We start from the raw sequence: 16,802 nt of genomic DNA, 5'->3' as shown, positions 1-16,802 counted from the left end.
GATCATATATGTTTAAAAAAAAAAAAAAAGTCCTACTGTTTATATTTAATATTCTCATAGTTTATAAACATGACAGTAACACACTGACAGGCCAAGGCCTCCAGAGTCTTTGGCAGACTGTTCTGTGTTCAAAAAAACAACTCTGGGCCTTCTTTGCTTTTCTAGTATCTGTTTTGTCCCTTTCTTCCCTCTGCAGGGACTGAGGAGGAGGATGAGGGCGACGACCTGCTGCTGAGATCTGTGGATGAGTTCTGGTGGTTTCCCCACATGTGGAGTCACATGCAGCCACACCTCTTCCACAATGAGTCCTCACTGGTGGAGCAGATGATCCTCAACAAAGAGTTTGCAATAGTGAGTAAGAGTTCCCAAGAGATTTACTGGGATGCCTTCACTGCCATGACCATGCTTTCCACACTGGTTTTACGCTTATATGCAATAAATATGCGATAAATAAATATGCAATACTTCTGTATGTACTCAAAGTATGCCGACAGAGGCAGTGAGGTTAGAAACTCATCCCAAACCCAGCCTGTTTGTGACTCAAACTGAGTTTTGTCTTAGCCTTTCCCACTGACACAGGCTATCCTGGCAGGACCACAGGGATCAGAATCAGTGAAAACACAGCAGATACCAGCTGGCCTTCTAAGGCTTGGGCAGCAGTTTTTACACAGGTTAGCAGCTTCAAACATCCTCAGTAAGGCAGGGAGGAAGCTGCAGTGAACCCTAAACCTGGTGTATGGTTTGGGAGAAATCTCAATGCTGACAGAGCCAACGAGTGAAGCTGCCGGATTTCACTGTGCCTTTTTTAATGACCAGCCTAAAAAATGCTCTTTATATATCCAACTACTTGCTAATACTGATAGATAATGGTGCTTCCCCTTTTCATCATTTGTGCTCTGAACTTGCCCAGACCTCACAGTCCTTGTACTATTTGTAGCCTTTTCAGGACAATCCTGCTGGCTTATTGCATATGACAAAGAGAACCTGAAATCTCTAACTGCTGGCTTTGGAAAAAAAGACCACTGTGTGGTCTTTGGCCAGGCACAGAAATGCCCAGCAACCAGAGCCACTCACAGGAGCAGTGGGGCTTTCTCAGCTGCTTTGGGAACAGCCATCCCAGCCCTTCCCAGCTCCAAAATGCCAAGCCCCTTCTTCCTCCCATCCCTCACACGAGCCAAGGCACATCAAGAGAAAGGTGGAGGCAAATGCCTGAACAAGCAGTTGGAAGCTATTTATTCCCTTGTTTATGGAAATATTTTCCAAACAACTTTTAAAGAAAATTAATTAAAACTGGCTTAACTGTTTACTCATTATGCCAGACTTCCCCCCCTTCCCATCTCCTGCTTGGCAGGATGGCTTCTTTTCCTTTCCACAGTTCTGCTTCTCTGTCATTCCTGGCACAGCCTGTTCATGCCTGTTGTGTAGCCTGGCCCAGAGACCCAAACAGAGCTGAGATTTTAAATGCAAGAGTAATTTTTTAAACAATCCATATCTCAAAAATATACAGTCCCTTCATCTTTAAACCTATGGGGAAATTCTCCTAGTATTTTCAGGAAGCATGAAGTCATCCAGGTCAAGGCACCTTTGGGAGTAAAATCTACAGCATAGCCTGAAAACAGAGCTGGTAAATGGAATCTGTTTGTAACTTCAGCTCCAGAACGATAAAGCCTGTGTCCTGAAGGGTAGAGACTCCTTAGGGTGCCTATAAATAAGGAGCTGATGTCAGTGAAAAGCTGCTGTTATTACACTTTTATTTCCTGCTAACATTTGGACAGGGGTTGTATCAACCCCTTGACCTTGAATCTATATGAGCTGTACGATTTACTTATGAGAACATTTCTTTTCAAAAGGCTTCCTCTGAAATTCTCTCTTGTGGGAGAAATTTATCTTCCCAATATGACAGCCTTCCTGATAGCTATCAGAGAGGTCCCAGCCATGACTTCAGAGTGGGTTGGATTCCTCCCTGGCTTTCTCACCCTCAGCATCATGTCTTATTTGAGAAAGCGAATCCCGTTTTCCGCAGCTGCACTCCTCTGAGTCCTCCAGGTTAAAGCAAACCTCTCTCCATTATTCTTTGATTTCACAATGTGGATCCAAATTTAAGTCAGGTATCTGGAACAACGCACAGAAAATTTGCTTGATGTTACACATGTTTTGTTTGTTGTCCACTATCTTTATTAACTATTATACACAGGAGAGCACAGTTAGATACTGGTGCCATTTTCTCTTGCATTTCTCATTTATTGACCCTATCTCCCCACCTCCTGTTTTGGCTGCATGCATTTCCTTCTGCAAGGAAATCTGCAGCAACTATTTGGAATGTGATAACATTAATTCTTCACCTAATGTGCTATTTCTTTGTTCACTTTTTTTTAAACATGGCTAAGGAGGTAACAGGGTCTTCAGGAAGGGAGAGTACATCATTATATCTAAGAACAGTACTCAAGGTTGCTGAAGATCCCAAATAACACAGAAAAGTTCTGTTTATTAAGACCTTTTGGCTCCTCTGCCTGGGAGATAAAAGCCTTGGCTCTGTTTCACATGGCTTTATCCACACCTCCTAACAAGGATCTATAAAATGGGAGCTTACAATTGCAGCCTGCCTCAAACAGCTCTGTCACAACACACAGATAGAAATCAGGTTTCTAAACAGTTCTGTGCACACAGAACTAATTGCTAATTAGGTATCTAACTGTCTTGATTTCAGTGCAGATATGGACACCTCTGTGCCTCTCCCTTCAAGGATCCCCTTCCACGTATGCTGCTTGTGAACCAGGAGACTGCCTTCACCCAGAGCCCTTCAAATTGTTCTGTGTATCACTGAGATGTTTATCATTCCCACTGCCTGCACGGTGACAGGAAGACACTTCCTCACGTCTCTCATAAATGTCATTGTCCCATTGCTCTGGATCCAGCAGGCAGCAGGGGATGCTGGATGCCTGGCCAAATCCTTATCCATGTGTACCTCACCCACAGCTGCACCATACATGCCCCATTCCCAAAGTCCTCACTGCCAAATGTCTCACCAAGCACAAGATCCTCAGCCTCAGAGGACAAAGAGACAGAGATTTTGACTGTGATAAAGTTAGTCACAGGCTACCCAAAGCTTTGCTATCCCAATGTCATCCTATTTATGTGAATATGGATGGTGTGTTCCAGAGCCTGCCTAGAGGAAGTGGGAAATTACAATTATTTTAATTATCAGTTGGGTTTGAGTTGATCATGCTCTGTGGTTTGGCTTTCTTTCTCTGTCAGAGGATCCCAAAACCCTTTAAAGACATTAATGAACAAAACCTTGGATTAAATTTTACAAACTGATAATTCTTCAAGTATTATTCTCCTTTTTTATAGGCAATGCAATAGATACACAGAGAGGCAAAAAATTGCTCAAGCAGAAGTCTCTGATAGCATATATTCCAAAAATAAAGCAAACCAAGTTTTCCCTGCCATCAATAACGAGATATTCCTCCTCCTCCTCCTTTGTACCTCCTTATCTGACAAAAACAAGTGGAATGTATCTAATCCAAAGCCTGTAGCTCTTTATTTCATCCCCTTGGTTTGTTTGCTCAGTGATTATCTTCTGGGCTCATTTGTGAGTACAGAGCCCAAAGCACAGCGGAGACAAGGCAAAAACTGTCATTGGCTGTACAAGGCAGCTCTGAGCTGATAGGAAAAGAAAGAAAGATGTAAAGCTAAACAAATCAATTGAGAACCTGTCTAGTAACACTCCTTGGCTCCCACCTCCTGCTTACAACCAGCTGCAGATGCACATTAGCACTTCCTCTGCCTGGAACTCTTGAGCTGCTCAAACCACAAATACACCATCAGCTTTTAATACACCAATTAAATACCAACAACATGAGGGCCCAGTGACCACACAGCCAAGGCAAAGCATCTACATGTGATGAAAAGAGCCTAATTTGTCCCGTTATTAATATCTGTACTTAATGTGGGGAAGGAGAGATGCCCACTGGAGATTGCCTCTAAAAATGGGCTGTAAATATAGGATAACATCATCCTGGGCAGCTGATGAGATTTATTCTGCCTCGCCTTATTTTCTTCTGAAATACTCATTTGCTGCATGGCCTGCTGTCAGACAAAGCCAAAAGGCTGGGCAAACTTAGCTGAGGTTGCATTTCACTTTTTCATCTAATAAAAGCCTTCACACCTACACCTTGACTGACTGCATGGAAATATCTACAGTAGACATAAAATTTATTAAATTAGAAGTTTGCATTCTTATTTTCTCTGACAATGGCAAATCATACCTACATTCCCAACGAAACAAACAAGCATAAGTTTTGAAATGAAAAAGAACCCCAATGTACATTTTGAATGTAAAGATCAGAAAATTGTTCCTTAGAATATGCAAGAAAAAGATGTTCACTACAGGTATTTCTCATATCTTGACACACCAGTATATGCCTCCTGTAACACATGAGTTTTCACTCCCAAAGTAAGTTTAATAACAAAACAAGAGGAAAAGAAGAAAAGTGCAAGAGAAAAATCACTAAAAGGGGACATGCAGTATTTAATCTTCCCAGATAAACTGCAAGTAGAACTGCCCAAAGAAAATACAATTATTTGATAGTTGTTTCTTTTTAACTCCATATTGGATATCTGGGTGCCTGATGTATTTGTGTGATGAACTATGTAGCGAGCAGGTTTTATTCATAAACTAGTTTGTTTTTTGTATGGAGAACTCCTGAAAAGCTGCCTTATTTTATTTGTGAATGGCAGATCACCATTTCAGCTTTCTGTTGCTATGGCAATTCCAGCATCAAACAGTCAGCAGATAAACAGGATCTTACGCATATTCATCCAGATCCCATCTTTGGGACAGGTCACCCACAGCAGCATTCATTAGCAACCCCATTAGCAACATTTGCTTTACATCTACGTTTCTGTGCACTCCCCACCCCACATTTGGTGGAGGTTTGCGCTTTCAAGCTGAGACAGGATATTCAAGTTAACAGTTTGACAGTCTGAGCATCACAGACCTCTCAGGCACGGCAATAAAAGGCCAGCTTTAAAGAAATCTTTTGATACAGCTTTTTCATTTTGACATGTCTATGGCAAAAAAGCCAAAAATAGAGGGTGATTTACCATCTCTCATTGTAGAGCTATCCCTCATTTCACTCTTAAACTGACTCATGCCTCTCAAGTAGGTAACAGCATTAATAAACTGAAATTACGTTTTGTTCTCAGTAAATTACAAAATAGAGAGTTTGGGTTTCTCTTTTACAAGATCAGTCAGTAACCTGAGGTCTTTACTATAAGGAATGGATAATTTTAAGTGGTTGCATTATGTGATGGAGGAATGAGCGTTCCATAAATTATGATTTAACTTAATTTTTGCCAGTGAATCAAAACCTTTTCTTTGTTAAGTACCTGAGGACGCCCAGCAGAACCTGCTGTTCCTGGAATTAAAGTAATCAATGGATAACGTGGGTAAGAGGAAGGATAAAAAAAAAAAAACATAAAAGAATCATCTCATATTTCAGCCATTTCCTTGTGGACATCAGTTTCAAAGGAGTAGAAAAGAGCTGACGTGTCCAGTAGTACTGGGAGCAAGATGAGTTTGTGTCTTTGGAAGATATTTTCAAGATAATTTATAGATTATATTCGTAAAGATGCACATATTTCCATATAGGAATAGAGCTAAATATAAAATATATTTATAAAATGTAAAAGCAGTCCAAGATAATTTTTGCTACTACCATAATACCATGGAAAAAATAAGGCGGTTCAGAGGAAATGCGGACTATTCATTTATTAAACTAGGAAGGAATCTTTCTCCCATGCCAGAACTAGGAAACAAAACCCCATGTATGTCACTGCAACATTTTTTTTCCCCGTCTGTTTACCAGCTTAGTAAGTAAGCAGCCTTGGTTCACCAGATTACCTTTCAAAAGAACCAGACAGGTAGGATGCGTATTAAAGTATACCTGCAATACATAACGGAACAGGAGGCAAATCTATTCCATGCAACAGCAACGGGATATAAACCAGGAGGATTACTTCTCACTATAGTTACTGAACTGCAATTCCAGTTCCTCCCACCTGCTCCCCGTTTTCAGCTTGTGCTCCTGTAGGTACAAGTCCGTCCAGGGACAGCAGCTTCTCCAATGCCACCGTGTGCAGGACAAAAGCTTTGTATAATTCCGGGGGGGGCTGATTCAGCGTGTCCCTGACTGTATCCCTCTCTCTGGCGCAGGAGCACGGCATCCCCACGGGCATGGGCTACGCGGTGGCCCCACACCACTCGGGCGTGTACCCGGTGCACGTGCAGCTCTACGAGGCCTGGAAGAAGGTGTGGCACATCCGTGTCACCAGCACCGAAGAGTACCCGCACCTGAAGCCTGCACGGTACAGACGGGGCTTCATCCACAATGGCATCATGGTACACTGCATTTCCATGTTCATAGCAATAGCACTGCAGGGACCCCAGAGGGCTTTACGCCTTGCTTCGAGTTTCCCAGCATCCTTAAAATTCCCCAGGGGCTGAGCGGTTGTAGGGGTGCCAAAAGGGCGCATTTGTTAGGCAGTTTAAAAGAGGGGGAAAAACCAACTCGCGCAGATTCAACTGCAAAAGTATTCCTCAGAAACTAAAAGCGCTCGTGGTGCCATCAGCTACCAACCCAGTCATGGCTGCACTCTGTGAAGTCATTAAACTGCCTAAGACCTCTGTTCCCAGCTCTGCTTCATCTTTATGCATGAAAGGATTAGAAATCCATCACCTGGGAAGGTGAACAGGTGTAAGTAATCTCCTCCAGCACTTCTGCAAGGCTGAAGTTTCAGCTCTGCTCCTGCAATTCCCAGAGCCAGGACTGGGACACCCGCCCGGCTCTCACAGGCTGTGCGCGAGGGGAGAGAAGGCTCCTGCCATGCACTGAAAAGTGCACAGAGGACAGGAAAACTTCCCGAGTCCTTTGGCCTGTCCTATCAGCCAGCTGCAAACCTCTATATTGGGTACAGTGAACAGACAGATATTCCAAGGGATGGTTTAAAGCCCCACGAGGTGATTTGACTATTGCCCGTGTGTACCAAATCAAAATTGTGATCCCCTAAACAGGGCAGTGTCTCAAAACTAAATTCCTTCAGAGTCCAATTATTATTGGAATTGACTCAAAATCTGCAGTGTTTTCACACATGTACCCAAATGCTCTACTAAATGTAGGTTTTGGTTGTTGTTCTAACTGAGCTAAAAAATGAAAAATATTTAATCGAATTAAGGGAAACAAAAGTCCTTCCCCAGGTCGACTATGCCACTGCAATACTTGTAAGCTGCTGTTCTTTTGTTCCCAGGTGCTCCCTCGACAGACCTGTGGCCTTTTCACTCACACTATATTTTACAAGGAATATCCTGGCGGTCCTCAGGAGCTGGACAAAAGTATCCGAGGAGGTGAACTCTTCCTCACCATTCTCCTGAATCCCGTAGGTACCTTCTTTTGCCATTTTTTGGATGTGCTGACCAACAGGGAGGAGGGAGGAAGGAAAGGATGGAGATCAGGTCAGGAAATGAAAAACAGGGACCCCTTTAGGGGTAGCAAGCAGTTTATGAAGAAAGGAGAAAAATGTCTTCTTCCGATTTCCAGCTACAACTGTATGTGCAAAAATTTCCTGGGAAATGCATTAATTCCAGTTCCTTATTGTTATCCAGCCTGAAGCCAGGTCCCCCGAGAGACTTGTCTGAGGCTGAAACTAACCCATGAGGGTAGAAAAAACTGATCTTGTTCATTTTTTCCCTTTTTCCATGAGCTTTGCTCCTCAGGCACTCCTCATCCAGCTCAATGGAAACCCCAGGGCTCAGGACTGATATCATCCCTCCACCACTAACTCCTAAAAATAGGTCTTGAGCTGCTAAAAAACTGCCTGGTGCCATTTAAGACAGGAGCCTGGAGGTGCAAGGAGGAAGGCAAAGAGCCAAACCCCCCCACATATCAATTATTTTTTCTTGACATTGTCCTCCCTCCTTCCCTTTCCACCCAAACTAACTGCACTAGGCACAAGATGAATGTCCCTTGTCTTGCCAGGTGGCCTCGTTTCCAGTGAGTTTAAACTGCAGTACTCATTGGCTCCTCTGCAGAGCTAAAGAAACTTCAGGTGGAGCTGACAAATCCAGGTCACTTTTATTTAGGCACCCAAGTATAGATTTTTTGGTATCATACAGTTAGATGCTTACGAGTGAACGTTTTGTCTGGGTAAGTTGGTGTCCGATTCAGAGGTCTTAAAGAAATGGGACATTTCTATCTGGAATTTTTCTATCCCATACACATGACACCTCATTTGAGAATAAACCAGATCCCTCTTCTTTATCCTGTCTCCCCACTACTTGCAGTTCTCTCTTCCCCTACTTTCCTTAAGAGTAGCTTGGAATTCACGCTGAGCTTTATCGTACTTGGATAAATACCTCTGCATTTCTCACTCACGAGAAGATTTTCTCAGACTTGGGCAGTGCCTGCAGCAGAGCATGTAGAGTTCCTTACCCCATGAGCAATGCTTAGAACAGCCCAAATTGCTCAGCCAATCTACGTCCCAAAAACTCGAGAGTGCTGTAGATATTGGTGGTGGTACGTGGAAAAAAAAACCTGCAATGATCAACTTTTGATGAAACAGTTTTTCAAGAGGTTTATAGAAACTCTGTCCCCTCCCCAGGTCGTGACTAGGAATTTCAGCAAATGTATTACAAGAACATACTAAGCTCAAATACCAAAAATGCTTGTGCTTCCATGAAGCAATACCACACAGATGGTTAAATTAGGAAGTGCCCAAGGGACACTGCATTGGAATAAAGTTTGCAGAGAGATTGTCAAGGGGATCTTCTGATGGAATTTTTTTTTAAATGGCTTCTACTGAATACTCTGTGGCTCAGAGAGATATTTTCACTTTCTAATTTATGAAGCCTAAAGATGAGTCATGTCTGGCAGAGATGATTTAGTAGTAGGCAGAGGAGGGATAAATTCCACCAAGACAGACAGAAATCAAACCAACTTCCTTTGAGTTTTAATGAGGGTTACAGGAATCCCAGGCAGACCTTTCCAGAATCCAGCTAAGGCAGCAGGCTGCTCAAGTCTGCAGTTTGGGGTACTTACTCTTTGCATAAACACTTCAAAGCAAAGCTCATTAAAGTTAGTGGGGAAGGCTCAGCAAACAGACTGGCCTTGAAATAAACCCAAATAGTGAAACTCTTTCAAAGGTATCATCAATCCAGCTCCCCTCTGAAGGGTTTCCTTCATTTGGAGGCTTAGGGCACTAACAAGGAGCTTCAGATGTATGTGCAACTAAGAAATACAAATACAGTTTGGGGCAGAAAATGGAATATTATCTTCTTGGACTTTTGCTTTACTATTTGATACAAGTAAAAAAAAAAAACCAGCTAAAAGTTTCTTATCTCCCTTGCCAGACCAAAGCTGAATGTTCAATCAGAGTTAAGTTATAATCATCTTTGATGTTATTTACTATGTGGTTTGACAAACATCAAACCTCAGTTAGTTGCTAAATCTTAATTAGGACAGACCTCTGAAAAGCTGTAGCATCAGCATTTGCACAGCAGCAGTGAAAAGAGAGCAGCAAAACCACCACACTCACTAGAAAGAGGGGAAGAGGGGAAAATGACATCTAAAACTTCAACCAACCAAAATGTAAAAAAGCTTTACAAAACTGGGTTTGTGCCCAATCTGATTTTGATAGGAAAATAAAACAAGACTAAGATTCTTGTGACAGTGTAAGTATCTCTATGAAGTGTAGTTAGATCTTAAGCCAAGGAAACACATTATTACTCAAAGAAGTACATTGCTACTCATCACATATCTTCAAAGCCAGGAATGCAATACCAAAGAGCGCCAGACAAGAAAAACACCATGTCCTTAATAGGAATATAACACTACCCAGCTATGTAAATATGTTAGAAAATTCTCTGGTTCTGAACGGCATTGCAAAAAAATATTTAGGTTTTCTGCAGGTGTGCAGCATTCTACAGCTCCAGCAGCAGAAGCAAAGTCAGCCTGAAACTTGTAAAAATTTATTTTCTGTTTAAAACCATTTTGAACAGCATCATGTCATTTTTTTTCTCTTCCTAAACCTTCCCAATTATTTACATCTTTTTGTAGTGCTTTGAGGTGCTTTCAAAGATTTTTTTTTTAACATTTGCTTCATGAGGTTATATAAGATAAAAAAAAACCAACTTATGGCATTTCAAGGAGTTCAACATTTCAGTTATTTTCAGCCTTTTCAAAATTCTACCTCTCACTATTTCCTTAGCCTAATTGTGCTTTAGAAGAACATCCCACAGAATACGTCCCTAAAATCTCCCTTCCTCATTGTCTATTTCACCAGTTCACATTCCTATCCTTTTAAATATCTTCCCATCAGCTCTCCAGGCACTTCTGGCTTTGCCACACTCCACAGAGAAAGACACTTTAACCAGCAGTAACACCAGCCAGCTTTAAGGTGCCTGCTTTTTCTTTGGAAAGGGAGTTTGGTGTGGAAGCTGTGGTGTGCCAAGGTGTTTTCCAAGGCTCCCAGCATTTGCTATCAAAACACGGAGCAGGAGGTGGAGAGAGCAAATGGGATGAACGGAGCAATTCCCTGGCTTGGCTTCCAAATGGAACCCATGAAAATGCAGAATTAAAAGTAACCGGTTTGTAACGTGCAGTCTCCCAAAACTGAAAAGCGGGTTTCTCGTAGGAAAAAGTTAGAGAACTCCATTGGAGTTGAAATTTTTCATACCCAAAAGTCAGGCTAAAAACCGGGTGGGTTCCGTGACTGCTGCCCTTCATTCAGTCTCCCGGGAAAAGCCACATGTTTAAGGCTTTTACAAACAGTTCTATTTATCACCTCTTCAGCATCCACAAGGTCTCCCACTATCTGTTTGATGGCTCCTCTACTTTCCTCCCCTGCTCCACGGGCCATAAACAACGGCCATAAACATTTAACAGCCAAGATAAGCTAATAAATACAGCCCTAAATATTATTGCCTCTACAAACAACAGCGAGAGAGTCATTTCTCCTAAAAAACCCACCTCTTTAAACCGGAGAGCTTTTTATTAAGCCAGCCAGTGACAGCACAAAAGGCACCTCAGTCGAACACTACAGCAAAAATCAGTCCATGAGGCTTTGAGGAGAACCAGCAACACTCCCTGGCCGGGTTGAGCAGTCAATGAATTGGATTTATTTGCCAGTGTGATGCACGTTTTCCCGTTACCTGTGGACCTCAGAAAGCTTTTGGATAACCCAGAATCCTGCCACCCCTTGCTACTCTTCCTTGCTCTCCTTGTTACACAGGGATTTGCTGAGCTGACTCTTCCTTTCCCCTTCCTCTCACAGGGTGTTTTTATTCCATCTCCCACTGACTCCTTTCCACAGATCCACCATAAAAATGGGTCATTTTTCTCCATATTTTTATGTATATATAACCCTCCCTGCTCTAGATGTACATCTGCCTCACCACACTAGGATCTAGAGTCAGGCACAACATTTGGCCCACAACCCACCAAAGTATCACGTATTTGCAGCTGACAGATCAGGTTAAAAATGGAAAAGCAGCAGGAAAAGGGAGAAGCTAAACACTTCTTCAGGCTTCTCTTCCCACTTCAATCAAACACCCCTAAGAAGCTTTAACCAGAGGTGAAACGTGGCAGATGAATTTCAGGAAGATTAGCTTTTTTTTTTTTTGCGGGAATTTGGTTGTCGAGAGCGAAATCAGAGCTGTGATTGAAAGGTAACTTTGAACTCCCCTCAGCAGAAGCTACAGGCAGCCCATAATAATGTACATTATTATTCTGACTCCCTCGGAAGTGGCATGGGACGCTTTTAATTCTGAAGGCCACTTAAAGGCATTTCCATTTTTAAACTCTCACCGTGACTAAAGGGTTATTGCTCATTTCCAGCCTCTTAGATCTGCATTCTCCACGTCCTGCATGTGCCACACTTGGAAGATCTTGTTCCCTGCTCTCTCTCATCACAGAGACAGAGGAGAATCACACGTTATTGCCTCGGAATATTAAAAGTAAATGCAGAGAGGGGTTAATTCCTACCTTCCACAAGGCATTTGGGAATGTTATTATGGAACATCTTGAGTGTTGATAATATTTTTCTTTTTATTTGCTTTGTTTCTCTGAGCAGAGCTATAGAAAGAATAAAAAATAACCTTGGGCATGGTAGGAAATGTGCTGCAATCCAAAAGTAATTCACAGCGCAGTTCTGCTGAGGGCCCCGTGAACTGAGCACAGCACATTTCGGGGACAGGAAGAAGCAGGCAGGCAACCTCCCCACTAACAAACATCAATATTCGTGGAGCTGGAATTATCAGGGTACAGCCCACAGGGACAGATGTGTCCCTCTCCAACCTGACAAGAGGGAAGGGTTCATTCTATCAAACTAAAAGGGAGTTTTGTTAAGTTACATCAGAACTTACCTTAATGGTCATAAACACACCAAATCAACCCTGACCTGCCTCACGTTTCTGAATATTTTTTCCCCCTTGGTAAATCATTATTTTTTCCCCTTCATCCCACATGGCTGCACAAAGCTACTACAGGGAAATATTTTCCCATGGAAACTCAAGCCTTCAGCAGCATATTTAGAATCTAATTAGCTTGAAACCCAGACCATGAGAATTGCACATCTCGTTTCCTTCTTTCATGACATTTTCCTGCTTTTTGGGAGCTGCTGCTCCACTCCACACGTTTTGATACTTTACCAGAATTCCTTCCCAGGAAGTTGGGTGAATGCAGAAATAGCAGTAGACGACTGTGTGCCAACAAGAGGGGTACTGGGGAAAGAGAGAAAGAATCTGCTACCTTCATGCACATACCATGCAATAATTTATTCAAGTGTCAGGAGCAAGCCTTTCAGGTGAAAACAAGCTGACTCAGAACTCTCTGATTATTGGAAATGAATCCTTAATAGAAGTAAATGGACAAGAACAAAATTTCCTCGCTGTGTTCGCCATTCAAAATTAATTGGAAAGTGGCTGATTTGAGAATATTAAATCCTCTAGCGAACTGAAAATGCTGCTTTTTTTTTTTTTTTCTCTGAAACCAAGAGTGGAGAATTAAATTAACTCTGAGGTTTGTTTGCTCAGAGTAGGCCACCAAACTGGATTAATTAATCATCATTTATGAACACTCTATAACCCAGAGCAGTCAGAAAACTGCTAAGATAGCAACATGACAGTAGAACTGTTATAAAAACAAATGATGAATTTCCTGCATCTCCAACCTATATTGACTTGCCAGGCATTTCTTTGCAGTTCAGAAGAAAACATCCTGGTGAAAACTCTTGCTTAGTGTTTATAGGAGTGCTCAGGATAAACAGAATGATTTACACTCGTTCTGTAACTGGGTGTGCTGCGCAGGATCCTGGGCAGTCATTGCCACAGGGAATGCCAGGATTGCATTTCCTTCCTCCGCCTGGGGATTACAGAGTGTCACGTCAAGGATAAAAGACATCATTCATCCCATCATTCCAAGCACAATTAGAAGCAGATCTTAATTTACCACCTCTCCAAGGAGAAATGGCAGACAAACTTGCATTTGTGCATTTATCCAAACTCACCATTGTTTGGGCTTCTCTTTCCTGGATGTCCCTTGTCCTCCGCAGCTCTGCCTCATGTTCAGCTTGACCTAAGCCAACAGTACCCAAAATCATTGTAATCTGCCTTATTTCCTCAATTTCAACTTGGGTTTATTCTTAAATCTGAACTGAACAGATTTTTTTTTTTTTTTTTTTTGAGAGAGAGAGTTTATAGTCTAAGGAAGTCTTTTCAATGAGAAAACACAGATGGCAAGAAAACAAATTCCTGTATCATGAATTTCACTAGAAAATGGAAATAACAAGAGGACTGAATTGCTGTAGACTTCTGCAGAGGCTTCCTGGGGCCCACAGATGTGATTGGCAGCAGAATTTGGGCAGAATTCATTCAGCTTTGGCCACAATTAGCTGTGCTGCTGATCACTTACACAAGTGTGACAAATGAACAGCCATAAAACGTCCATTCAGATTTTCCACCCTCACGCAGCTATGCACCAATTGCACAAATTCATCAAAGGCAGCAGTTATTTTTTCACAGCCTCTGAACCCATGTGCTAAGAGTTAAAAAAAAAAAAAAAAAAAAAAAACTGAACAAAAAAAAAACCCCAAAACCAACCAAACAAAAAAACCACACCCATTTTTTTCTAATTGCAGGCTTTGAAAAAAAAAATAAAAAGAGATATATAACTAATGGATTAGAACCTCCCAACCAGTTTTCTTCATCTGGGACCCCACGCACCCGTGGTGTCAGAAATGTGTATGACCTGGGGAACAGTGGCTGTGTTGGAATGTGCTCATGATTTAGCCTTTATTTTAGAAGCACAACTTGGAGAGATAATTGAAAAAAAAAATAAAATATCAAATCTAGCAACTGTATTCTCAGAAGGAAAGGAACAAGGCACAGGACTGCTCTGTCAATACTAAGGAATTCATTTAATCCTGCCAACTAAACAATGGAAAAGTAGAAAGCGTTCCTGGGTAAATGAGAAACAATTCTGCTCTTCCAATAGGGAATTTTAAAACAACATAGAGGCTCTACAGCATTTGTACAGCTGTCCCCAGACCACTTCCCACCACTGATGGACAGCAGCTTCCACTCCCATCCTGGGAGCACTCGAGGTGGAAAGCAGACACAGTAATGCATATGGGCATGGGAAATAAAATGCCATTCAATGGATTTGTTTCCCCTTCAGTCAGAGACAAAAATGTTTCTGTCCAAACTGTGACTTTGTTGCTTTCTTTAGAGATATTATATTTGGGAAATATTTGATTATCCTGTCAAGAACATTAAAGTATAAACAGATGTGCAGAGCGGAAAGAGAGTAAAAGTTTAAAAAAAAAAAAAAAAAAGAGAGATTTTCAGGCATACAAATGATTTTGCTTCAGCAGCAGAAGGGCCATGAATATGAATAGCGCTGAATTTTAGAGAAACCATTTGTCACTATTAAAATTAGTGCTTTGTCAACACAAAAATCCCCGTCCCAGCTTCCCCCTAGCCGCACAAGCAGCTGCATTATGGGATTCATTATCAGGGAACGGGGCTCTGGCTCAGGAGGGACAAGGCTGCAATCCAGAACTGGATGCTGCTGCTGGGGTGAGGGATGAGGGATAAGCCACTCCAGATGGAACGAGGCAGTGCCGTGGCCAGCCAAGCACAGGGAAACCCGGCTGGTCTGCATCCCCCAGCCCTGCCATCCCATTTGCACAGCCAGAAATCCAAGGGGCTGCCATCCAGCTCCCAGGACTCTGCCCTCAGCATTTCTGAGCTCCATGGAGGAGCAGAATTCATTTTGGTGGGAGGCTGCGTGCGGGAGAGGAGCCGAGCAGTAAATGCACATCCTGTAAGAGCACCACGGATTGCCCCAGCTCTGCCATGCACAAGGCAGAGCTACAACCCTTGAATTAATTCCTCCCTGCTGGCAAATCTTATTAAGAGGTGAAAAGGCAGGGGAAATAGCCACCAAAGACGGTAAGCACCAATTCCCTCTCAGAACAGCGGAATTCCCACATGACACCCATCTCTGGCTCCTGGGCTTTCCAGCAATGGGCAAGGGCCAAACGATCAGCAGGAGGAAAGGACCTAAAAGGGAACATTGATCCTATTTAATTATGGAATGGCTGAGAGGATGGGGTGGAGCACATTTATATCTAAGTTTCCTAATGGATTTTCTCATTGCAAGTGCTTGATCAATGAATAGGGAGCGTGTCAGATATCAACAGAAAGGAATCAGCCAGTATTTTATTCCCAATTTGGGATTGCCATCCTTGAGATTGTGTTGCACTTCAGCTGTGCCCTCCAGGGGCAGGTGGCTAATCTTTGTCCAAAAACAAGTGCTTTTAGCTAAAGCTGTGCAAAGTTTGGTAATTAAAGAAGGAAGAAAGCTCTTTATTCTGCATTAATAGGACTGTGCATCCAGAGCAAGCACATGGACTCTGAGTATAGAATGCAGTTTCAAGGCACTGGTTCATATTCCAACAATTAAAAAAAAAAAAACCCTTATGTCTCTCTACTAGAACTGTATGTTTTGTTTTCTATATAGCACAAGCCTGCAGATACAAACATTCCATACAGAGAAAACACTGTATATCTAAATTCTAGATGTACGTGGTATGAAATAGCCCTAGAAACAAAAGCCACATCGTGAAATGGTGTGATGGTCCTGCCATTAGTTTACAAACAATCTGATATCATCCATGCTCCAGACATGAACAGTAAAAACCTATTGTCTTTCATTCCCAGTGATTTAGAGGTAGATGGTGAAGAATTAAATCTCGTTTTATGCCATGAATAATGCATCATATCTGGGGGTTCGTCACTTCCAAAAAGACCAACGGAGCAAAAGAAGTCAAGAGAGATGTCCAAAATCTTTTGACTCCCTAAAGAGTGATTAATTGGATCTTTTTAATTGGTTTGCAGTCTAATGAAACTCCTAGAATAAGCTAATACTCATCTCCTACAAGTATATTTTAACATTAAAAATAATCTCATCCATTTTCAAGTGTAAACAAAGCACGAAGAGCACACAGATTTACTTGCATACTTCATTTGCTGCAATGCTATTAAATGTCATTGGCAGACCCTTTAGCACTCATCAAACAAATGCTCCAGAGATGAGGTGATATTCTCCATCAACGTTTCCTACCACTGTTTTCCTTTTCACCACTTTAAAACCAGTTTGCAGGAAGAACTTTTTACATTTACAGGAGTTGAACCAGCGAGGATCTGTTTGTGTTTATTTTGTGAGAAGAGGATGATTTATTACCTT

At 42.0% G+C, this 16,802-nt stretch overlaps 1 protein-coding gene across 2 annotated transcripts in view; it reads left to right on the top strand.

Moving 5' to 3' along the window:
* The window catches only part of LOC136360798 (bifunctional heparan sulfate N-deacetylase/N-sulfotransferase 4), a 70,282-nt gene that overhangs the window by 39,263 nt on the left and 14,217 nt on the right, over positions 1 to 16,802 (top strand). For both annotated transcript variants that reach the window (XM_066318406.1, XM_066318407.1), the window contains exons 4-6: positions 197 to 351; positions 6,218 to 6,403; positions 7,309 to 7,437. In XM_066318406.1, the coding sequence (XP_066174503.1) occupies positions 197 to 351; positions 6,218 to 6,403; positions 7,309 to 7,437 (470 nt within the window). The remainder of the gene's footprint in view (positions 1 to 196; positions 352 to 6,217; positions 6,404 to 7,308; positions 7,438 to 16,802) is intronic.

Source organism: Sylvia atricapilla, chromosome 4, assembly GCF_009819655.1.
Source record: "Sylvia atricapilla isolate bSylAtr1 chromosome 4, bSylAtr1.pri, whole genome shotgun sequence".
Lineage (NCBI taxonomy): Eukaryota > Metazoa > Chordata > Aves > Passeriformes > Sylviidae > Sylvia > Sylvia atricapilla.
Note: the sequence above shows the minus strand (reverse complement) of the source record. Positions and strands in the feature narration are given on the sequence as shown.